Here is a 25,043-nt window from a genome sequence, read left to right as displayed (position 1 = left end):
TTTGATTTTCTGTTTTTGGAGAAGAAACAGGGAATTGTACACATCGTCCTAAATTACAGTTTACCATAAAACACCATAAATCATCAAATTAAATTTATATTTACAAACATAACAAGATTCCTAACTTGTTTTCCTTGCTATCTGACATGAAATCAGTATAAAAGTTTTTTTTTTTGTTTGTTTTATGTTCAGTTAAGACTCCCACAAATTATTTATATTTGCTAAATTTCAGAATAACAAGATAATTGTTTAGACAAGTATTGTTACTTTTTCTAAACTGTAAAAGTTTACGTATATTTTTGTAGCATTTGATAGAAATGCCTTATAAATCGATTTGGAGCAAATCAAATTACAATATTGTGTCACATTATGAATGTTGGCAATTAACTCATCAGAAGCTTACATGACTTCATGATCTTACCTTTCTTAAGTTCTTTAAAGTAATGTCAGTGTAAACTTCTGATGCTGGTTTTGAAAATGAATGTTAGTTTTATCAAATATTTATGACATTTAGCCAGCAGAAATAGTTTAGTTGTCCTAATTTAGATGAAAAAGAAAATAAACTTAGATTTAGTGCCAAACAGAGTAAAAACAGAGTTGTACCTTTTCATAAAGTGTTTAGTATCTGATTTTATGAGATCATTTGGTCTCAACTGTGCATGAATCTGTTATGGGGAAGGTTTGCAAAGGGCTTCTGTATAAAACACAAAGGAAACAGTTGAGATATGGTAGCCATAGTTACTGTAATTGTCTGCCAAAAGGGAGAAATTTATGTTATTGTTTACTGTGTATGGAATCTATCTACATAAAGAACTGGATGAAGCTGTAAGTGCTTCAGGATATTGGACATTTTATTAGATCAGTGGTCAGACTTGACATTTTCATTTTTATGGTCTTTGACAAATGTATGACTATTTTTATCAACGAATATATTTTATGATGGCCTGAGTTTTACATTTTCTTTCTCCGTGTTTTCTATTCAGTCGATGGTACAATTTTCAGTGCAATTTTTCTTTACAATCATTTGGCAAAACATGATTTTAAGAAATATCAATTACACTTTGACGCTTTTACAATTATTTTATTTTGTAGTTTTAGTCATAATGAAAAACTAAAAATGATTCATTAATATTCCTTATTACTACTTTTGGTGAATTGGCAAATTGACTGCAAATGAGTTGCTAAGGCTTAGCATTAATATTCCTCTACTAAGTTCATGTCAGATTAGTTTATCTATATGACAACAAATTTAATCTCAGTGTACTTTACAAGACAAGCAGGTCCAGATCATGTTGAGTTATACAGTATCTAAGTCTGCTACAACTGATTTTAAATAAGTTCAGTTCATATAAATCAAAGTAAGTCCTATAGTTAGAGCCAGATCTAATGATCCCAGTTCAAACCAACTTAAAATACAATGCAGTCATATTCAGTTGACCATTTATTGCCAATATGATAAAAAAAAAAAAATCTATCCCTGCTGGGTAGAAATGACAGAAAAGACATAAATAAACCTAAAAGTAAAACAAAGAAAAAACACAAGGTTAATGGTATGAACAGATACAAGTAATCCGGTGATTTGTACGTTGGGGCAGAGTTTTCAGTGGCATGGTGGCAGATCGCAGAAGTTGATCAGTTACATTTCTAGTTTTCCTCAGCAGACTACACATTCAACCTGCCATCTAATAATGACTATACTTTGTTTAGCTAAGTATAAGGTGCTACTGATGTTTACCACGTGACAGCATATTTTGATCCATGACTCCTTCATTTCCTTTGTCCTTTAAAAAGCTCAATCAGAAGTACTTTCTATGTTCAAGGAAAATGTAATCTATTGATATTATTATTATTACTTTTGTTTATTTTTAATAAGTTGAACTGACAACCCTCAATATCTGCATGCATCATGTTAGGATGCAATTACCTTTACCCCCTTCCAAGGGGCCAGACGTCTGGCTTGTTTTCATTAACTGTGTCTTTGTCTCCTTGGTCACTAAAAGCCTTATTCTCCAAACGGTATGGTTTTTTTTTTTTTTTTTCCAACCATGTTACTTCCCGTCTTGCTGCTTGTCTGTCATCTGCGTGACTCGAGGTTTCTCACTCTCTCCCATGCTGCTCTCTATGTGGCCCTCATTGTTGGTTTGCCGATTGCGTCTGGAGCTCGCAGCAGCTGCCGTTCCCCAGCGCTGCACCTGTTCCTGCCTCATCACTCAGGCGTTGATGGACTCCATGCCTTACAAGGTCCCACCCTGACAGAGGGAGTCTGCCCCAGAAAGGCTCTGACCCACACACACAGACCCAGCTCACATGCTGGGTTTGTGCCATGTGGTGTAAACCCATGCTTATTTCTGTCTCAAATTGTCGCCCACTCAAACTTTAGGAGATTCAAGAGGAAATCACTAACAAAGTTTTTAATTTGTTTCCAGATGCTTAAACATTACATAATAACAATTCCTTTTTTATTCTTTCTTATATGTAAATTCAGTAAACAACCATCTTTGGGATGCTGTGTGTTTTTGCAACTTAAAGAAAAATCATCGCATTTACTTAGAGAACACCCACAGGGACACTTTCCTGTTTGTTTTACTCCATTATGTCTCCACCTTTGGGAAAAATGTCTGAGATCAAGTTTTGCTGCAGAAATGAAACTCCCTAATCAAACTGTATTGTCATACTGTTGCAATATGGCATGACAAGCAGATTGATGTGAGCACTTAGTGAAGGAGGCCCATAAAAACGAGATTTGAATCTGCTCCAGTCCTTAATATTTACAGGAAATTGTCAGTGCTAGCCAGATGAGGGGAAGATGACTTAATCCTCAGCTATAAAAATGTGTGCACACAGGCGATGCTAGCATTTTGTTTGTGGAAGTGAAACTGCATTGTTCTTCTGCTACTTTCTTTGTTAGAGTAAATAGATAGTCTTACAATCAATTTCATCCCCTGATGGCTTCAAATCAAAAATATTCTAGGCTTTCTTGCTTAAAGATAAGCTAGAGAAACGTGTTTCGTCTCAGTTCCAGCTGAATGCACCTCCGAATATTAGTTTTCATTAGCATAAATTTAACTGGGCAAATCTGTTTAAATGGAGAAGGAAAGGCAGCTATTCACAGCTGTAAAAAATACAACACATGCATACCAAAAAAGAGGATAGTTGCTAAATCACAACATGGAAAAACCATGATAGAAAATTCAAAGCACAGCAAACTGAGTGAAATCTAGAAGAAACGGCTGCGATGTCGTAGAGAGCTGAGTGGATTTCAGCATGTGGTAATCAGAAAAGCATGATGCAACTTCCAGAATTCAACGCTTTCGACTGATCAGCACCTCTTTCAGTATATTTAGAATGATTTTTCCATCTATTAATAGTTGATGAACAATTGCAAAGACCTCAACAGAGACTTGCACTCTTAGACGTTTTATTTATTCAACCAAAGAGATTTTTCAAGCAACCAGTTCTTCATCAAAGTTGCAACAAAAAGCTTAACTTATTACCCAATGTTGCAACTCTCCAGTCAAAATTCAGACCACAGTCGACAGTTTGTGACTGTCGACTATTTTGTTCTATGAAATATTGACATTGATTTGCCAAAAATGAACAGCACAGCTTCCAGCAGTTTCATTTGTAACAGAATATGAAAACCATGTCTTATTTTTCTTCTTCTTCAGTTATGTAGTATTTGTTTTGATTTGTCGCATAATTTCCCAATGAAATGCATTGAAGCTTCTGGTTGACATCATGTAAAAATGTCTGCAAGTTGCCTATGTTTTTGCTGTTAGCTTCTTTACCTCATACTGTAGGTGATTAAGTCCTTCATGACATTGAAGCCGTGTCTCCCAGCACTGTTTGCTTTGCCAACTTTCAAAGCCACTAATCCTGTCTGAGTTTTGGACCACACACACACACTCACACACACACACTCACACACACTCGCGTACACTGACATTCATCATTCATCAGGTGCCACGTTGTGTGTGTGCTGCCCTTCCCTATGTTTGGCTCAGAATAATCTTCTGTACACTTCCTGTGGCAGTGTTGATGTGGGGTTTTACGATCCTTCACTGTAATATATGCAGTCTGAAGTCTAAGTCACCTCTCTTGGACCCCTAGCTGTATTATGCAGAGGTAAACACTTCTCTGAGTTACATCAATCATCTATCACTTTTTACAAGAGCTGTGTATAGCAAGATAGCTATATATAAAAAAAAGAGTATATGGTTACTTAAAAAAACTTTGGTTATAGCTGACTGTCGTACAGCACAGTGTTTTTCTTTTCTTCTCTCCCTCCATCCCCCTTTCTTCTTTGGTTTATTATATCGCCAACTTGCAAATCCTCAGCTTCTGTTGTAAATAAAAGACTTGAGCACTGGGTATTAAAAGATGCTCTTTGAGATTCATGGATAAAAGGAGGCATGCCAAAGAGAAAGAGGCTCCCGGTATGATGTCCAGAATATGACAGTAGGTGAGACAAAAACAAGAGAAGAAAAAGAGGACAAGAGAGTGAGAGGCTCCAGCTGGCTCTTTTCATAATGAGAGGCTCCCTCTCTCTTCGTGTGTGTGTGTGTAGGTGTGTGTGTGTGCGTGTGAGAGAGAGAAAGAGAGGAGAAAAAAAAAGAGATGCAGCAGAGAGAGGAGGCAGACAGGAGGGTTTTAAAGTTCGTTTCACATTAACTTTTCAGTAGATGTGGGACTGACACAACCCTCTGGGTCTCCTCCTCTCTGCTTCTGCTGCAGACTTTGGATTCTTTTTCTCACACAGTGTACTTAGCCAGAGCTTTTTTAAAGGAGTTAGGATGCTCATAAATATCCCATGCATTATAGATGTACTGTAAGGGTGTGTGTGTGTGTGTGTGCTTATGTTTTATGTGGGTGTGTACAGGTCACAATCTGACCATATTGTTCCCATCTGCCTTTCTACCCGCTCAAACACACCTCACACACACCTTCCCTCTCTTTAACAAAATCCGATTATCTAGCCTGCATCAGCTAACGAGGCCCCTCCGCCACCGTTCACCCCCACCCTTCTGTACGCCCCAGTAGCCCCCACTGCTCCTCCTTGTTTCTTTTTCTCACTCTCACACAATATGATAGCCATCCGCCTGTTTCTGTAAATACACAAACACTGCAGCACACACCCACATGCTGCTCCAGGCTCAGATTGGATGGAAGACTCCCTAATTATTCTTTAATTGCCCGTCTCTGTCTGTCCAGCTGCCCCGCGTGTATAAAACACAGAGCGGCGGCCCGATTGGTCACTCCGGACTCAACGTGTTGCGAATTGCACCAAAAGATACGGCTGAGATAAAAAATAAAATAAAATCAGTGAGCAGCAATTTGGTAGAAGAAGCAGGATGTGATGGACTCTGCTGATTTAGATTTTCATGCCTTTTAATTGAGTCGTACCAGACGTCAGCGCCACCTAATCGTCCTCAGTGGGTTGTTTGTTCTGTAAATTATGGTAGCAGTCTTTCACCGGATGCTTCAACTCATAACAGTTTTACATCATTATACAGTAGAATAAAAAAAAGGGGGGCCTTTAACAGTTGTGGAAGTGAGAGTGGAGCGGTTGTAAACCCATTATGTTTGGCAAATTTGCACCAGTGGTTGAAAAATGTTCTTTAATGTGTGATGCAAGAATGAGACACAGATGTTACAGTATTTCCTCCTGAGTTGAAATAGGATTGCTGTAGTGTGACTTGCATGGCTCAAAATCAACTGTCAGCCAATGTGATTTGAATCTTTAATCTGCATCCTCAAATAATCAGTGAAGAGGCTTCACATTTGCTCTGGAAAAGGCTGCATGTCCCTTCTACCCTTGTGCATTATTGTTACAAGAAGAGTCTTCTTTCCCCTTATTGCATCAATGTTCAAGGTTTTCTGCCAAACCTTTATTTATTTTAATTTTTCTCAATTTATTCTGCTCATGTGACATCAGTGGCAGTCAGAAATACTAAGCGGTCAGGACAAGGTTGTCCAACAGATGGCTCAAACACGAGTGAGGAAACTGAAATTGTCCTTTGCTTTCAGGATTGGTGAAATCCACTCTTTAAGTAAGCTGCAGTATAAAGTATTACAAGTAATTGTCAAAGCTTATTTGTCATCTTCTAAATTAAATCATTTTAGTTATTTGTAGCATATTTGCAAACGTTTTTAAAGATTATAATTGGAACCATTTTTTTCACTGCTACATGCAGTGAAAAATGCACCTTTCAGAGTTTTGTCCTGATTTCTGATCTGCCACTTTGGATTTTAGATGTTTTTAGATGAAGACGTCACTTCAAAACCTGTAATACAGATAGATATGGGAAAATAGCTCAACAACGTTTGACAAGCAATTAATTATGATTTTTGATAAAGTTTGAGACTTCCCAAATCTCATTAACGTTTAATCATGTCTAAACTGGGAATGCGGCAAAGTTTTAACCTCTGAAGACCCAACTGGAAGGTTTGCTTGCAGCGAACACGTAAAGTAGCAGGTGTTGTGCTTCCACAGGCGACTCTTCCTCTGCTCATTCTAGGACAGCATGTCCCACTACATCTGGCGAATCATTTTTAAATGAAAATACACTTTTTAATGTAAACTTACTGCTCTTCCTGTTTTTGTCACTGAAGAGAAAAATAATTCTGCACTCATACAGAACATGAGCACAAACCCAATTGCGCAGTTTGAACTTGTCTGTCCACATTTGCATCAGTTAAAACAGAGTTTGAAAACAGCAATCAAAGCAAAGCAGTGTTGTTTTCAGATTTCCTGGGTGGTCTGGTTACAGCATCTCACCACCCAGGCATAGTTTCTTGTAGCATGGGTCTAGCTGAAAAAAGTTTTAGCAAAAGTTGCAATTATTAGTACCATAATTACTGTAAACCCAAAAGAACTCCAATTACTGTATCTCACCTGGTAAAGAGTAAAACATCCTGCACATGTGCCAGAAAGTCTTTTACTTTAATGTTTTGTGTTCGACAATGTGTGTTTTTCCCATGTAGCACTCAACGGGACGCTTAAGCTTTAAGTGCTGTTGAAAAGCTCTGTGCTTCATTTGCTCAAACATTCCCGTACATTTGCTTGGCTCCTTTGTTGTTTGTTTTGGCGTAAAAATAGAGAATACTTTTAGCGGCTTCCCCCCCTTTACAAACATAGGCCACGAGTATCAGTTTGTAAAACCAGTCCTCTTGAGATTGAATAATTTTATGAGGAGGAGTGGGGGGAAAAAAGAGAAGCAAGATTAAAAATAGAGACAAGGGAAGTGAAAAAGTAACTGAGCAAAGTAAGCGAGAGGGTAAAATGTTGGACAGAGAGACGTGAGATCTTTTTATCGAACGTCAGCACCTCACTGGTCTTTGACCCCTCTGTGGTTTGTGGGTTGTGGTGAATCACAGCATCTGACCACAGTGGAATGTCTCTCACTAACAACGCAATGCTAAAATAGTGCCTCATTTTGACAGCACACCCTGTTATCTCCTCCCAAATTTTTTAATGCTCCGTGTCTTCCCTTCTGTTCTTCAGACTGATAACGAGACGTCCATCACTTAGCTCCTCTCATCTCTCTGCAGACATTTTTATAAAAACTCTCTTTCATCCTCTCCTCCGTCTCTCTGCCTCCTTAATAAAACTAGCCTGTCAAGCCGCTACGGTTCCCAGAAGTCTATATTCTCTCCACTCTTGGCAGATTTTCACAACAAATAAATTATTCAGTGGTGGATTTTGTAGTCTAGAAATTGATGGTATGATTAATTTATGTGATCATACAGAATATTGGGTCTGTGTATTTCATTAGCCGTATGCATGCCTGCAGTTTAAATATTAACTTCAGTTTATATATAAGGGTGTTTTTGAAGCGTTTCGGATTAGCTACTTTGGTTCAATGCTTTCTTTCATCACAAACACGACTGACTTCTTAAAAACTTTGGTCTGTTTACCGACGTGTTGAATAAGTCTGACATAAGTAGTATTGACAAGCCCTGAAATTGCACATCTAAATTGGGAACGACAAAGACCGGTCATGTTTATCGACAGATTTCTAATTAAATATAGCGTGATAACTATATTAACCCTTTATAGTACTGCCTTTTTCCTACAGCTTTTTGTCATTTTGATTGAAAACATTTGGAACGTACACATTGTGTTTGTAGGAATTGAGCTCTCTTGCTTCCCCCAGCTCTCCATCCTGTTTCTCAGCAGCTCGTATTGTAATTCAGTCTTCTTGGGGAATAAGTTGTCTGTCCCTGGAGAAAGTAGCCAAGGCCCATTTTGTTCCTCAGCTGCATAGTCGTGCATTGAAATCTGGGACACTGGGTGCATCCTAATGTCTGTTGAAATGGGAGCACACCAGTCCCAAGGGCTGCACTGCTTCTCAAGGGGTACCTTAACAATGTGGATGTGCTGCTCTTGCATTAAAGAACAGCTGTGGTCCTAATATACAGTTTCCAGAACAGATTCGAGAATGATTAGATACTTCAAAGATTTTTCACCTTCTGACATTATCTTACCACCGGAAAGATTTTCCTATATGTCTTTCTTTGTCACTTACATTCTTGCTGTTAAGGTTCAGCAATGTTTTCAATGTTGAAAGAAAATTTTTTTTGGAGAGCTGAAATGAAATTCATTTTTTAACCAACAATTGGGAAAAACAAATTGTGACTTTTGAAACCAGCCTCACTCTGTGTGAAAACTTAATTAGCTCTTTAGCCTTATAAATAATTGTCAACATGGGCAGAAGGTCATCTTTTAAGTCGCTAAGGAGGAAGATTTGCCCACCTGTTTTAAAGAGTCCATTCATTTCTTGGAGGGTTTTCCAGCCTGAACATCCTGTTTGAACTGATGTCACAGGATCTCAATCAGAGGTCCAAAGACAAAAAAAAAAAAAATCTAAATGAAGGTTTTGGAGAAGCCCAGTCTTTCCTATGTAGAGTTAATGGTGTGCTTTGGAACATTGTTCTGCTACTTATAAGCTCAAGGCCAGTTATCGATTTCCATGTAGACAGCAGAATGCAAGGTTCAATCAATTACAACAAGTCAGAAAGTGGCTCTAGACATCACAACAATCCCACCATGTCTTTTTTTCTAAATCTTAAATATCGTGTCTTTAATAGCTGCAATCAGAGAGATTATCATATTAGCAAAATAAATGCAAGAAAACTTTATTCTGTGTGTAATTAATTTACAAAATGTTTATTTCTTAGTGAATTGAATTACAGAAATAAAATAACCTTTCAATATTATTCAAATGTATTAAATAGGTTTGTGTAAACAGGATGACACGTATAATCAACTTTTTTGCTTTTGCTTGTTTTTTGTTTTTGTTTTGTTTTTTCCAGTTTGCTGTGGTGCTGTAACTGTGAAGGTGACTCCGAAGGTGGAGGCGGACGGAGGAACAACAGCCAAACTGCCCTGTACATTTTCTGGCACAGCCTTGTCAAATTTTGTTGTTGATTGGCACATTGTAAGTGGATTGTATACTGTGTCAAAATATTTACACATAAGAACCATTTTTACATTGAAGTTCTTAAAGTACAAAGCGCACTGTCAGAGATTCTGCTTTTTTTTTGTTTTGTTTTGTTTGTTTGTTTCCTTTAAATCTTTTTTAGGACACTGGTAATCAAAGAACAAGAGTGGCCTATCGTACAATCTCTGGCGAGCGAATGAGCGACCCCGGCACTCCTCTGGTTGGTCGAGTCACTCTGGAAGAAGACCTCACCTTGACCATCAAGTCTGTGAAACCCTCGGATCCAAACAAATACTACTGCCAGGTCACTGCTGGCAAGGACGGGTCTGGAGAAGGCGAAACCATTCTTGAAGTGTTTGGTACGTAGAGCAGTTCTCCTTAACCCATCAAACGTTCCTACTGAACTTCAAAAGTAACTTATGATGAGTTTTTTGTGTCACTTTCAAAAAGGTTTCAAAATTGTGAGATTTATATGTGTGTCCATTTATGGTTGCCTTAACTTAGCCACACCTACTGCATATTGAATTGATTTGAGACATGTATACGTTTACACTCAAGTCTCCTAAATGAGATGTAGTGAGATTTGTTGCAATAGTCTGGACCTTTCAAGAAATTTTTTAGATTTTTTTTTTTTTTATATTAGAATTTTAGGCTTTCACTGATCCCAAATTCCTTTGACAAGTTCCCCAGAGGTCAATTAACCGCAATTTAATGGCACTAGGCATAATTGATGAATAGTTCAATCATACTTGTCACGTCTCATATATCTCTTCCTAATAAGAGTCAAGATTTATCACCATCATGCGAAGGCCTGATCCTGGTGCAGAGCGATGTTTCCCTTCTCGTCTCTTACCATGTAATCTTAAATAAGAAGCACTTACTTGTGTCTTGTATTGGACTTTCAGTTGTTCTTTTAAGGAAATGTATTTTATTTTATTTTTTCAAATACTGAAAAACAACCATGTAGTCATGTAGCATCTAAAAATGCTACATGACTAAACAATAAGATTTTTAATATGCGTCTTATCACAATAACTAGACATTTCTGCTAAATAATATCTGAAATGCAAACCAGCAATTACTTTGTGAAAAGGCATCAGGTTTGAGATTCAAACAGTAACTTTGAGGGAAAATATTATAGTGTGAGTGTATAATAGTTTTTAATCAAAAACGCTACAATAACACGACACATTACAGCATAAAAACATAATACATAATGTAATATTGATTATCACGCTTTCTGATAAAAATCACAGGCATAATATTGCAACAATAATGTAATAGCACTTATTTATTGTTTATGCTCATACCCAGGATTTAAGAGTGCCAATCTATTACCAATATCTGAATAAACCTCAGAGTAACCCTTCTATGCTTGAATGTGTAACTCTGACTACTGCATAGCCACTAAATCTGAATACAGACAACAGAAAAGAAGGAGTTAGAGGTGCACAACAGAACTCTTTTGCTTAAAGATCTTTGGCTTTACTGTGGTGCGGTAGATGTTGAATAAAATTGTCTCAAAAGCCACTATATCCAACAAAATCACTCTGTAACAGCATAAAACTTTATTTGAATTTTAGAGAGTGAGAGAAGTCGCGACAGTTCTTGATTTCAAACAGACTCGAAACATTTCCAATCAGACAATATTTTTGAAAGCAAGGGAATAGTGTGTTTCCCATTGTCTGAGGACAATGGGACAGTGGGAGGACAATGCTGCATTTCTGTACTCTACACATCTGGAGAAAACATCAGCCACTCCTGCACTTTCTCTGGCATTTTATGAAAAAGTCTTTAAACCATCGGAATGACTTAAAAATCCTACTGTTTAAAACATTTGAATACCGCAATACTGGTTACTGACTTTTAACTTCATTTAATTTTCATTTATTTTATGCTGGCCAAGTTTTCATAAATTACAGAAAACCAAATATTTTTTTTTGCTGAAAACATTGCTTTTTATGTGGGAGGGAAGAGAAGATAAATCTAGTTACACTGCTATTGTCCAGAATATAAACAGTTCTCAAGGGAATTTGGAACTGTGTTACAAAAGAAAAACAACTCTCAGTTTCCCATTCCCTTGGCCTGCCAGTACTTTTGGAGAGTCCTTGAGAGGGTAGAGGGATGAAGGACAGAAACTCCATCTGGAGGGTTTAATTTCCAAAAAAAAAAAAAAAAAAAAAAAAAAAAAAAGTCTCTTTCTCTCCAAACACTGAAACCCACCAGTGGGTCAGGTGTTATGGACAAGAAGGGGATTGAAAATTGTAGATCTCGGTGAAGGATTGAGAAAAAGAAACACCCATCTACTGTTTATTTCCATGCACAGTCGACGGCTGCAGGAGGAGATAAAATGACCTTGGACAAGTCAGCTTGGGAATAAAGCAGAGAAACAAATGGGGGAGCTCACACCTGTGGCTGAATGTGTGTGTTTGTGTTAAGCAGGGAGTAGGAAGTGGGAGTTTCTTCCCTGTCTGACCCTTATCTACGCAGATGAACCCGGTTAGCAAAGGAATACTATGAGCAAGGTTATTTACTGCGAGATTTAATTAACAAGGTCAGAGGGCATGAGGTTTGAAATACAAATATGGAAAGTCAGTGATTGTGAGCACTTGCATATCACATCTAAAAACCCCTTTCTCTTGATGAAGGGTAATGATTAATAGTTGTTTTCTTTTCCATCTCAGTTGCTCCCCAGACACCAGTAATCCAAAAACCGTCTCAGGCCATCTCAGTGGATCAAGAGGTCAGCTCAGAGGTTTGTATTTCATCTTGTGTACATCTCATCTTACCTTATTTTATTTCCTCTACATACATTTAGATTTTATGTGTATACACTGTGAACACTTGAAACCCCCAGTAAAATCCCTTGTTTGGCCAATAAGGCTTATTCTGATTTTGATTTTTGTTGGATTCTAAAGTTTTATTTGTAGATGCACCTATTACTGGAAATGTTCAAACAAATTTGATCTATGTGATTCCAGAAGCCTGGAAATAGTCAAACAGCTTCATGCAATGCTGAAAATGTTTAACATTGCGTTGGATGGTGATTGTTATTATCCTAGATTTTAGAGTTGTTGTTTTGTAATCAAATATTCAGAATGGAATGTAAACGAGTAAAAAAAAAAAAAAATCCTTGTTGTTTCTAGGGGGGTTCATTGTTTGTTTTTCATTTTCCTGGCGAAAAAACTCATTTTTTTGTGTCTTTGTTTTGAGAGAGTGGCCATTATTAGTGTTGATGTCACAAAATAGCTTAAGGACAACAGAAGCAATGTCTTGACATGACCATTAAAAGTCTAATTTAAGTCCAGATGAAAATTTGGAGGTAGTATCATCTCACTGATATTGAAAATAGCTATTTTGTCTTCCTACAGTTAAAGAGTGTTGTCAGTGCACAGCGTTAGTGTTAGGGTATGATGCATTCTCAGACTGAAAATAAGATCAGATTTCTGCATTTCAAACCGTTTCTCACCAGTCAGAGCTGGACAAGTTGAAAAACGTCCAAATCCTGTCACCAAGTAGTTTCTCAACTGATATCACTTGTAATTTCTGTTTTCTCGAATTTGAATCAGGTCGGCGCTTGCGAAGCAAAGAATGGATTCCCCTCTCCAAGGATCATTTGGTTCAAAGACAACCAGCCTCTTCCTGAGATCAAAGACAGAAAGGAAAGTATGTGTCCTCTGGATGATGGAGCTTGATGCTGTTTTGCTAAAGACACTCAATGGCATTTATGTCATGATTAATGGTTTTACTAATCTCTGACAGAGACCTACATGCTTCTTACTTCGGTGAAGGAGACTACGGGTCTTTACTCCATAAAGAACACACTGCACATGCGGCCGACGAAGGCCGACAAGGACTCTATATTTCATTGTACTGTGGAGTACAGCCTGGCAGGAGAGAAGAACAAGAACATCCAGAAGAAGTCTGAACCCATGAAAATTGACCTTAACTGTGAGTGAAAATCTGGGAGCAGAATGTTTGAGTGAATACAGAAAGACTTGTACTTGGGTTTTTTTAATGGGGGTTTGTTTCATATTTTTTTTAATAGAAACACATTTTCAGCAAATTTAGATTTACTTGTTAACGTGACATGACTGCATTTGGACAGTCACGTGAACCTGAGACCTTGGCCACTCGTTCTGCCTCAGACATGTAAACGGCAGATAACAAAGCATTTTCCAACAATGATTATGTTGCTTCCCAGCAAAATAATATAAATAGGATAGTTAAAAATGCTAAATTGCCAAAGCTCCAGTCAGAACAGAGAACAATACATTTGAATTCTTGCCTCAATTTTTTTTCCAGTATTTTGACTGGACTGTTGTAAGACATAATAATACTTTCTTCGAAACCATTCAGTTATCGTACTGGCTTACTGGCTGTACGATAAGAGTAAGTTGTTGCTGCTTTTAGGCAAATCTCCACCCTATTGTCTCAAGTCCTTTGCAATGTGTAATAGGTTGTCTTCCATCTTAGCCCTGGGCAAAGGACATGAAAGGAGTGGACGAAAACTGTCTTTTTAGTAAAAACAATTTTAGGTACAGTTGTTGGTAAACTGTGCTTAATAAAATCCAAAGCAAAAATATCCATCTACCTGGTTAAATTAGAGCATGCCATGCTTCCCTTTGCTGAGGAGGGCTTATGACTATTCTGATTCCATTTGCATTGGTTTAATCACCATGGCATTTCTCTACTTGACTGACCCTTAACCTGAGGGTTAAAAAGCACGTAAAAGCCTGTCCAAATATCTTAGGTGCTGTTACAGACAATAATTATCTCAACTCCAACGGTTGTAGATTGTAATGTAATGTCATGCTCGTCTTTTATGTAAAGTATAACTGTAGCTTTAACCACTGATTGAATTTTCACCTGTTCCACATCTGCTCTTGTCGTCATCCAGATCCTTTTGAAAAAGTTATGTTTAATCTGTTCAACCCAACTGTGGTCAAAGAGGGTGATAATGTCACCCTAAAATGTGAAACGGATGGAAACCCACAGCCAGAGTTTGAGTTTTCAAAAGATGTATGTAAACACATCAAGACTATCAATCTTTCACATAAAAAAACTTAACATCATATTTACCTGGCTTCATCATTCAGGTGTTAAATCTGTGATTCAATTTACAGGAAAAGAATCTTGATGGCGCCGACGGTTCTCTGATACTGAAGAATGTCAAGCGTACGGATTCCGGTACATACAAGTGCTCTACGTACGACTACGACGCAGAAGTGTTTGAGAAGTCAAACACCACGGTCCTTACTGTCAACTGTGAGTGAGACACACACATACACAAATGGACATTAACTACAATGCATAAAAAAAATAATTTCAACCTAACAGTGAATCATTCTTTTAAGATTGTATTTATTTATTTTCACATTTGAGTCATAAATCCTTAAATTAAAACGCCTTGCGTGGAATTAGCGATAATAAAATCCTTTCAGGGTTTCAATATCTGCTTCACTTCTTCACAGTTCATCTGCTACTTTAATGCTATCTCCACCACAGTGTCTAATTTGATCTTATCACACACATTAAGCGTTGATAGCCTTGAAAAATTCTTAACTCTGGCTTCAGAATTGGATTAAATTAAGAGTAAGTTTAAGATTCAATACTCTGTTATGTACTGTAATTTCTGGAGTCTTATTACATGGATGTTAAATGGATGAGCAGGTTTTTTTATTTTAATCTTTTTCCATACCCCCACTGTACCAAACCTCAGGTTTCAAGGTGTCTCAATCCATGTTGCTAAGCATCTGTTTGTTTTCTTTTCTTTAGACATTGACGAGATGAGCGTCTTTCCCCCTGGAAATCAGACTATCGATTTGGGAAAGCAGGTTCAGTGGCAGTGTAAGACCAAGGCCTCTAAAAATCACACTGTGCTGTGGAAAAAGGTACATCAAGACTTAACCATCTTTCTTATTGGTGTAAAAATACAGCTAGACTCTTTATGACTCTGATGTTTAACAGTCAAAATAGAAAGAGGATGGTGCAGAGCTGCTGTGGGTATTAGTCCTCAACACAGCCTTCAATACATACTATTTGCTATATTTGCTATAAGTTTTTTTTATTCCCCTTCACATTATTTTTCTCAGATATAATAAAACTAAGCTGATAATACATGAAACAAGTCAATAACTTTATCCAAATTCTTCGTTTTATTTTACTTATATTCTTTGAAACAAACAAAAAGAAAAAGCAATAAAAAGTAAAAGTTAAAGCGAATTTTCATGCCCATTGACATGAAACTTAGCATTTTCATTATTCAAACACAAAATTATTTAAAATTCAAAGTTATTTTGGTTACATATTAAATAACTTACAAGGTAGTAACATATATCTGAGGTCAGCATTGGTCAGTACTTTAAAAACTGTTATGACCAGAGATCATTTTTCTGTGTTTATACTAAAGAATAGGATAACATTCCACAATATAAAGTCCATCTCAGCACTGGCCCTATTTAAGACGACTCAAACACATCATCTGCTCCACACCACTGTTTGCGATCACCGTTATTTTGTAAATTGGTATCTCTGTGTGTCTATGCTGTAAGTTATTGTGATGTTATGTCGCATATCTTTGTGTTTTGCGTGGAGCAGTAACCTGCACTAAAACAGCAATTATGCTGAGCCATTCATTTAATCTAAACAAATAAATAAATAGGTATCTTTAGATTGTATGTCCTCGACTCAATACTGTCAGTTTTTTTCTCAAGTCATACTGATTTTGTTCAGTAATTACTTCCTGTGACTAACCTATGAAGTTAATATTTGCTTTTTCTTTTATTATTTGAAGCATCTCTATTTACATACTATCATACTTTAATATTTTGCTATTTACCCCAGCTTCTGCTCTTGTTATGTGTGTGATGCTCCTGCAGCGTTAGGCCTGTTGTTCCAGTCTTATTATCTGTTGTTGTGTCTCGTGGGTACGGTAGAAACTGTGTTGGGAATATGTTGTTTCCGAGTTGGAAGGACTCCTATGAGAAGAAGAGGAGAAGAATTGCAAACGAAAGGTTTTTTATCACCGAGGATGATCTGTTATCACTGCACTGTCAAACAGTGTGTGTGAAGATTGCTCCCCTGCTTTCCCAGCACACCACCAAGCCCTCCGTCTAGATATTCTCTGTGCTGTCCTGCTTTCAATTTTAAACAGACGGAGCATAAAGAAAGTATGGGTGAAAGTAGGGGTGATACTGTGAATCCAACCGGTTTTATTACAGCATTTCTCTCTTCCTCAGGGTGACGTAGTGCTTTCTCAGGATGGCACTCTATCAATTGCAAGTGCTGCCTATAAAGATGCTGGAGAGTACGTGTGTTTTGGCGGTGTTCCCGAAGTCCCGGGACTGACAGCTCAGGCCAGTGTAAACCTGACGGTGAAAGGTAAAAAGTCACTTTTCATTCACTCTGTCTTTAAAAACGTTTTGAGAGAAGTGGATGGACACATACTTCCATATTTTTCAATAATAAACAAACCAAAGAGGGAGATAAGGATGATCCTGCTGACCAAATGCAGAGTTGGACCAGCAATTTGAGAGTTTTATTTCTTTAAGTCAGCTCTTTCTTCATCACATCAGAATACGGCAATACTCACATTGTGGCACATTATACCTCATATCTCACCGTCAATCTGCATTCTTTCTTTGTTCCTTCACATAGAAGCCAAAACATGCATTGGAGTTTGTGGTTTATAATGATGGCGTCAATAAAATATGTTTTCATCACATTTGGTGTTCAACAGATCTAAAAAAAAAAACAACAACCACACAATAACTAAATAAACTACACAATAAACTACACATCAAGCTTAAATATCTCAAGTATACCCTATTTGTTAGAGAACAATAGTGGATAGTGGAACAATGCTACTGTTTTAGTTAGAGGAAGCATGTTGTATGTTTGATGGAAGCACTGCTGAGGAAACGTTGCTATCACTTACTGTCATTCATTAAATCACAAAACTCAACAATGTGTGTTTGGTTTGAAACATTCCTTTATTGTTTGCATTGTTTAATCACAACTTTCTCTCACCCTCCCCAGGAAAACCAGAGATTGACACCCCTCATGCTGGGGAGGTGGCAAAAGAAGGAGATGAAGTGACCCTGAAGTGTTCGGCCAACGGTTTTCCCAAACCTCAGTTTACATGGTCAACCTCAGGAAAGGAGGTAACCACTTCAAAAAAAAAAAAAAAAAAGACAGAAGCAGAATGAATCAGCTCTTTGTCCTCTGTATCTCCTTTCTGTTGTATCACTTACAAATCTGAAAACTCAGCAGGTTTCCTGGAAGAGACGTGTTTCTTTCCTTTTGTGTCAGAATGTAATTTTAAATATTTCATTACATTATCACATTTTTATTCTTGATTCTTCTAAAAAAGCTCAGCTAACAAAGAACTCAGTGAATATTCCCCAAGAAGCAGCAAAAAGATTTTACACAGGGAGTTTGGCTTTACTAAGATTACATTTTAATGAACATTCTGAAAAACTGGGTAAGTTTAGGTGAAAATAATGATGCATGTTAGATCAAAGTTAGGAGAACCTTTAACTTGCTCGAGTGATGATTTGTAAGAGCATAGGGAGAATGAAGGAATCACACTCTGGGATTAATTACAAAACGTAACAAGCAGGACTTAGTTCACTGACTTGACTTAACTTTACATCAAGTCTTAGTCAGAGGTTCTTAAATGTATTATAGCAAGTATCACCTACCCTTAACTTCAACCTAAGAGGCAGCAGCAAAAAAAAAGAGTTTTGCCAATGATGGTCTCGTAAATAAACTGGTACCAATGGAGCAACCATTGGAGTACTGGATATGATCTCCAGTTAATGGAAACATTCCTGTAAATAATATCACCATAAGCTACAATAGGATTAATTTATTAATTTATAAAGATGCAGCCTATGTTAAAAAAAACAAACAAAACAACAATATTTATTTGCACATTTTTGCACTGACATATTAATCACACACACTGATGTATTAAACCTCATGTAATAAATATTTAGTGACTGTGTTTGAGAATAAAAATAAAATGCAGAAAAACATATTAGTTGCTTTTACCAGTGGTAGCTGTTAGCCTGGTAGTATTTACTGCTACAGAGTTAAAATTGACATAAACTGAACAATTATTCCATGCTTTTTGACCTGGAAATGGAACAAGGTTAAGTTTTGCTTCATATTATTCCCAGATCCAAGTTTCTGCTGCAGCATAAGTAGCCATTACCACTTGTTTCTGGTTGTCTGTCATCAATTACATCCCAGTTATTATTTAGCTTGCAAATAATTAATACCAAAATTTTCTCTGAGTACATTTAAAACCAGCCCAAGTGCCAACAGTGGGATCATAGTTTGGGAACCTTGGGGCTTGGTAAAACAATTCATTTAAATTTTAATAGTACATTCCTCTCACTGCTTTCTTTCTTCCTTTTTTTTTTTTTTACCAGTCTCTCCCAGTGGAAGAGAACAAGGTGGTGGGCTCTCTGACCATAAAAGCCACTCCTGAGATCATAAAGAGCGGTGTGAAGTGCGAGGTTTCCAACGAGTTCGGAAAAGATAGCAAGGACTTCCCTGTAGCTGTCAAACGAGGTCAGTGTGAAAATTGTCTTTCCCTCTTTCAACACAATTTATTTTATAAAAAAACAACCAAGAGATCTTACATTTATCATACATTTCACTGCAATTTCAGAGAACAGAGTGTGTATTTTCAGTAGATTACCTTTGCAGTACCACAAATTCTGTACAGTGGATGGAAAAATAACAGGAGATTCTGAGCACAGCCGAAAATGACTGACACATTTCATGAGGGTCAGACTCTCTGACGTTGTCTAGGGTTGCCACATTCCTTGTAGAAAAATAAAGAAGGTCTCATGGGTCTGGACCTAATGTTACTTCAAGTGAAACGACAATCACATTGTATCAAGTGTTTTTCCGATGCTGGTTTATCTAATAGAGTATTACAGTTCAAACATAAGGTTGGTTTGAATAGCTTTTATTCTTTAGTAAAATAAATCATAATTTAAAAAACGCAATTTTTCCATGTTGACTCAATTTACTCAAGTTGTTATTCAGATTAAATTGATCTGAATCATAAGTATAATAAACAGAATATTTACTACTACAGACCTAAAATTGATGTAAATGTTGCAACTAAACTGTATTCTCTTGGTGTTTGTATTGCTTCTTTTCACGTGAGAGTGTCTGTAACATGTGCAAACGTTGACAGACTCTGTATTAACCCAGAACCTATGCCAGAGTGGTTTCACAGCTTAGCTTCTTTCCTCCACTACATCACTTCTGACATTTGTGTATCTATAATCCAGCAAGGTATCATAAACTTGGGAGTTGATTTACTAACAGTTGCCACCACCTAATTGCAGCCAGCCAATCTGCAGCAACATAACTCCGAATCTTTCTTCTGTTTCTTGTTCTCTCTTGCAGCAAACTCAGCTGAAGGTAGAGCCTTCTCCCTCCTTCTCCTCCTCTCCTCACTTCTTCTCTCAGGACTCTTTGTTGTACAGACCCTGTAATCTAGAAACCTCCCATCCATCCATCTCCTCTTGCCCCAGCCCCTCCATCTTTCGCAAACACACACATACACATTCAGAATACGCATCTTCCTCTGTCGTACTGTAATCTTGTATATTTGCCCTCTTGCTACCGAACACTGTGGATATTGTATATTGTTCTTCTTCTTCTTCTTCTTCTTCTCTTGTCACCTTTGTATGATGTCTGTCCAATATTTCCTGGATGCAACTAAGTTTTTGTGGCCCTTTGGGGACAATAAAGAATTTTATTCTATTCTATTCCTTCCATTCCTCTCTTTGTTTCCTGACTGTGTCTTCTTGGTCACCCCTTTTTTTCCAACTGCACTTCTATTTTCTGCTTTTCTCCTTTTCCTGGCGCTGTATGTAGATAGAGTAGCTTTGGCTTTTTTGTGCGAATGCTACCAGTGGTGTGCGTGTCATTTGTGGTTGTTGCTTTGCTATGCAATGGGACTGAAAACTCTCTTTCTTTCAAAGTGCTGCTCTCTGGAAACCCTGTGCTTACGTCAGGTCTGTATGGCTAACCCTACTGACATGTCGTGTCTCTGGTGTTTGTCTAGAGCTGCAAGTTACTGTGTGTGTATTGATGTCTGTGTACACACACAGGTCAATGTATTTATGTTTAGAGCAGTTGATGTTTTTGTGTATTTGTAGCCTATTTGTTTTACTATAGTTGCGAGGACAAAAGAGATGGGACGTTATAAGAAGGATAAATATCTTTTTGCTTGTGCAATGCACAGCCTAAAGTTTTCTTAAACTGACTTTTGGTCATTTAGCTTTACTATTTAGTCATGCAGTCAAATAATTATTTAATCTAACATTTCCTTACTGCAAATACAGAAAAGTTTTATATGTTTTTTAAAAGCTTTTTTATAATATTTCATGTCTTTTAACAACATATTGTTTTAGTATAATAATATAAAGGTTAAACAAAGTTGCATAAAATCCCGTGGATAACAAAATAAGCCTGAACATAATGTCTTCCACATTTTATTGGCATACCTGACAAAGACGCACAAAGGTCTTTTGTCTTTTAGCAAAATCTTTTATGGTAGTAGCACAACCTCAAACTGAAAAACTTGTGCAAAATTAGTGTAAATGTTGGAACTTCTAACAATTCCTATATTATAAGCATATCAAAGTGTCTGGGAGCTGATAGTAATACTTGTCTTATTATTTCCGGGCGTATGAAAACAATGTGACAGAATCTTCAGAATGGGAACGACAAGAAAACATGCCATTACTTTAAGTCAGATTTATCCTCATAAGTCAGGAAATAAATACAAAAAAAAAAATGCAACTAACTTGCAGTAGCCAATATCTGCAGGGTGAGCGAGCAACAATTTGCCCCTGTGGGAATCAAGGCTGGACGGGGTGCAGTTTTCATCTGACAGCCAAGAGGTGGATGGAGAAGATGGAAAATATAATCTTCAAACTGGACAATTAGAGAATTGAAACAGATGTTTTGCTGTGTGATTATGCTGCTGCTTTGGAAGCATGGACTTACTCATTTTTACCAATATGATCATGACAAATCATCATATTATCTTAAATTATCTTAGTTTTGCATCTCCATTTTATTGTCTGACACTAGAATAAAATGTTTTAGACTATATTATTTTTAATACAAAACAAACATGAGGGTTTTCTTGCCTTATTTCACATTAAATCAATCTGGATTTTGGAAAATTTTCTTTTCCAACTTTTGAGATTTATAGAAGTGTAGAAAGTATCTGCTATGAAACATTCAGCTTATGACTATGTTATGTAGGGTTATAATCCCAGTTTATAGGGCTCCTCTTGCTTCAGAATGAGTAAAATCCTCAAAATGTGTTAAATGTGCACCTTTTCTAAAAATTTGAAGAATTTCTTCATAAGCAATAAAGTGTAATCGCTATGAAAGAGAAGTCTTTTGCCAAAAATCACAGCTTTTTTTGGATCTGAAATTCCTTAACCCTCCTTCATTCCTTCTGTACGTGACTCAGGCAGTTAACTTAAAATCTGTTATAGTTAATAATTTAAGGTTTGGAGTGACTTCACCTAGCTAGTAAGCCGTGACTGCTGTGAAAAAGTCTAGTTTTATTGCTGTATTAATCTGACTTCACTGTTTTCAATTACATTCTGGCTGTAGTGTCGTGGTTGGTGGACAGCATTTACCTAAATAGCTTGGTTTTGGATCCCACAGTGGAAAAGCGCATGGTTTATTGCAAGAGTAAAATAAAAGGTGCTGGGAAATTATATTCCTTTAATCAAACATTTTAGGGTTGCCACGTTGAAATACAGTCTACAATCCACATTTTTTTTCTTTGATTATTGCTTTTAATTAAATCTTTTTTACAGAAATAAGTCACTAAATTGACAGATGTCTTGTAGCTGAATTCATTGCCATTTTTTGTATGTTAAAAGTAACTTCACTGCTTAAGAATTTACAACAGATCTGCTTCATCTCACAACAATTCACAATGCCACTAACTTGTTTCTGGCTTGTTGATAAGGGAAAGTTGTAAAAAAAAAAAAAAAAGGTTCTGGAGGTAGGACTGACTCTAAGAAAGCCCACAGAACCTAATAAAGAGCCTCATAATGTTTCACAACCAGAAGCAAAAATTTAGCTAGAGTCTTGTGTTTAATGTGTGGTTGCCAGGCAAACAGATGAAATGCCAGAATGTCAGCACTGCAAGCCAAGAAACGGTCCATCATCAAGCCTCCTATTAAACTGCTCCATAAAAGAAAGCGTGTTTCTTCATTTACCAGGAGAAAAATTTAAAAGCAGTTATAATAGCCATAAAATCCCATTTTTGCTTTTGCCCTGACGGGGCAAAGTCAGTTCAAAAACACGTCTGTCATGTCATGCCATGTCATGTCTTGTCCTCAAAATTATAGTAATACAAGTGTGAACCGATGGGTGAGTATGTTCAGTGTTGTTTTCTGGCTCTGGTCAGTTGTGTGTTTTCTCCTTGAGGAACCTGGCCCTGTGTTTGGGTCCCATCACATTTCAGCCATTGCATTCAGAAGTTAGTCTAACTCCACATCGCAATCCCCACTCCCTTATTATCTCCTCCCTCCCACCTGTCCACCTATTAACTCTCTTCACCTGGATCCCATCAACCCCCATCCTTTCCCTATTTAATCCTTCCCAAATCAAATCAACACCCCTCCACCAATCCTTCCCTATCCCCCCCATCAACTCACAAATCAAACACCCCCCACACACACTTCTTCTCTCCCCCTGCAAATCAAAAACTCCCCTCTTTTCCATCCCCACTCCCCCCCCACCTCTTCACTTTGATCATCCCTCCCTTTCCCCCCGCTCCCTTAAATCTGCTCCCCACTGTCCCACCAACCCCTCACCCCACCGTCCTCCTTCTCCTCCATCACTCCCTCTATTGTGGCGCTGTAGCTGAGAAGCAGCAGGAAGGCTCCAGCGCTGTGGTGATTGCCGTGGTGGTCTGCGTTCTTCTTCTTCTGCTGCTGGTAGCTTTCTTCTACTGCCTGAGCAAGAAGACCACGATTTGCGGCAAGAAGGATAAGAAGGAAGCGTGAGTAGACGACATGACGAGACAGATGGCATAAACTCTGACAGCACTGAGCTCATGCTTCGTCTGCCTTTTGAGCAAAATAAAAAGCACAGTTTTCTGTGGTTGGTTAGATTAACAAGTCAACCGCTTGCACCAAAAATATGTCATCTCTGTAGTCGTTGACTTGTACTCAGTGATTTTCCTGCTGTTTCGTGTTTTCTTTTCAGAGCTGCTACACCAGTGAACAACATTGTGGTGGAGATGAAGACGGAAAAGGCCAACGAAGAGGCCGGACTCCTCCACAAAAAGATCAACACAGAACAGGTTAGAACAGGCTGAAACTGCAGTTCTCCAGGCCCACTGCTCTGTTATGCAGGGCTAGCTACCTGGTAAAAAAATAAATAAATAAAAAACAGGAATAAGGAATAAGATCTCTTCTTGGAAGTTATTGTCATCTTCCACAATAACTTGTCAAAACATTTGGAAGAGGATTAGGGCCACTGATAAAAAGTAATTCTGACTTTAATCTCAGAAACCTGAGATAGGAATTAGGAGAAAAAAGTCAGAACTTTTTTTAATCTGTTCAGCTGGTCCAGAGTCCTGGGTTGGTAAATTGCGAGACTGAGTGAAAAAGCAGTGGTTCCCAAAACATGATGTTGTTTTTTTTTTTTTTATCCTTAATTTAAAGGAACTCAGTATTTTTTCAGTTTTCTGGAAGTTTGTCACAAATTAGTGGAGCATAGAAACTGAACGTTGGTTCTGATTCTGGGGATGCAGAGTAAGCTTGAACCAGAAGAACTGAGCGGTCTGAAAGGTTCATCCAACAACAACAACAACAACAACAACAACAACAGCTATTTAAAGTATTTTGGTGCTAAGCCATTCAGTGATTTAGAAACTAACAACATTATTTTAAGGTCTATTCTCTAAGGGAATAACCAGGGTAAGGGGTTTGCTTCATTATTAACGGGGCAGTGGCTTTGCATTAAGTTCTTGAATAATGACAAATTATGAACATTGCCTCCAAATTCATCAACTTTATAGCAGCTAGATGTATGAAATTTGGCATAACTTGGTATTCAGTCAGGACAAACGCACATCAGACTCAAATCACAATTAAAAGCCCAAAACTATTATAGCATTAAAGATGAGGTGAGTGTGTAAACTGAATGGAAGTGTATGTATTTTCAGTGTTAATACATCACAAGTTCATTCATGCAATTAGAATTTTGTAGCCTTTGACAAATCTTTATTTATTATTTATGTTGAATGGAACATGTATGGAACCCCTAAAGGGACATTGAAGGGGAAAAAAATGGGAAAAATATTCCCATAAGCATTTGAGCGTAAGAGCGTTTTTTTTTTTGTTGTTTTTTGTTTTTTTTTTTGTTTGTTTATTTGCTTGTTCTTTTCCTTCAGTGTCCCTTTGAGGCTCCACAGAGTTGAAAAGAAAGAGCAGAGTTTTTTTTTTTTTTTTTTTTTTTTTTAAAATAAATAAAAAAAATGAGGTAATTTTTAAAATATTTTTTTTTTTTTTTTTTGCCTTA

At 37.3% G+C, this 25,043-nt stretch overlaps 1 protein-coding gene across 3 annotated transcripts in view; it reads left to right on the top strand.

Moving 5' to 3' along the window:
• bcam (basal cell adhesion molecule (Lutheran blood group)) overlaps positions 1 to 25,043 on the top strand; it is a 66,385-nt gene that overhangs the window by 37,839 nt on the left and 3,503 nt on the right. The window contains exons 2-16 of one of the 3 annotated variants that reach the window (XM_015016463.1): positions 9,316 to 9,440; positions 9,586 to 9,802; positions 12,128 to 12,198; positions 13,013 to 13,109; positions 13,206 to 13,394; positions 14,344 to 14,465; positions 14,570 to 14,711; positions 15,222 to 15,337; positions 16,685 to 16,826; positions 17,484 to 17,608; positions 18,884 to 19,025; positions 19,878 to 19,892; positions 20,459 to 20,491; positions 23,379 to 23,517; positions 23,724 to 23,820. In XM_015016463.1, the coding sequence (XP_014871949.1) occupies positions 9,316 to 9,440; positions 9,586 to 9,802; positions 12,128 to 12,198; positions 13,013 to 13,109; positions 13,206 to 13,394; positions 14,344 to 14,465; positions 14,570 to 14,711; positions 15,222 to 15,337; positions 16,685 to 16,826; positions 17,484 to 17,608; positions 18,884 to 19,025; positions 19,878 to 19,892; positions 20,459 to 20,491; positions 23,379 to 23,517; positions 23,724 to 23,820 (1,772 nt within the window). The remainder of the gene's footprint in view (positions 1 to 9,315; positions 9,441 to 9,585; positions 9,803 to 12,127; positions 12,199 to 13,012; positions 13,110 to 13,205; positions 13,395 to 14,343; positions 14,466 to 14,569; positions 14,712 to 15,221; positions 15,338 to 16,684; positions 16,827 to 17,483; positions 17,609 to 18,883; positions 19,026 to 19,877; positions 19,893 to 20,458; positions 20,492 to 23,378; positions 23,518 to 23,723; positions 23,821 to 25,043) is intronic. The other 2 variants (XM_015016464.1, XM_015016465.1) reach the window with 2 other exon arrangements.

Source organism: Poecilia latipinna, unplaced genomic scaffold (genome assembly GCF_001443285.1).
Source record: "Poecilia latipinna isolate Pla-1442-1.1 unplaced genomic scaffold, P_latipinna-1.0 Scaffold2022, whole genome shotgun sequence".
NCBI lineage: Eukaryota > Metazoa > Chordata > Actinopteri > Cyprinodontiformes > Poeciliidae > Poecilia > Poecilia latipinna.
Note: the sequence above shows the minus strand (reverse complement) of the source record. Positions and strands in the feature narration are given on the sequence as shown.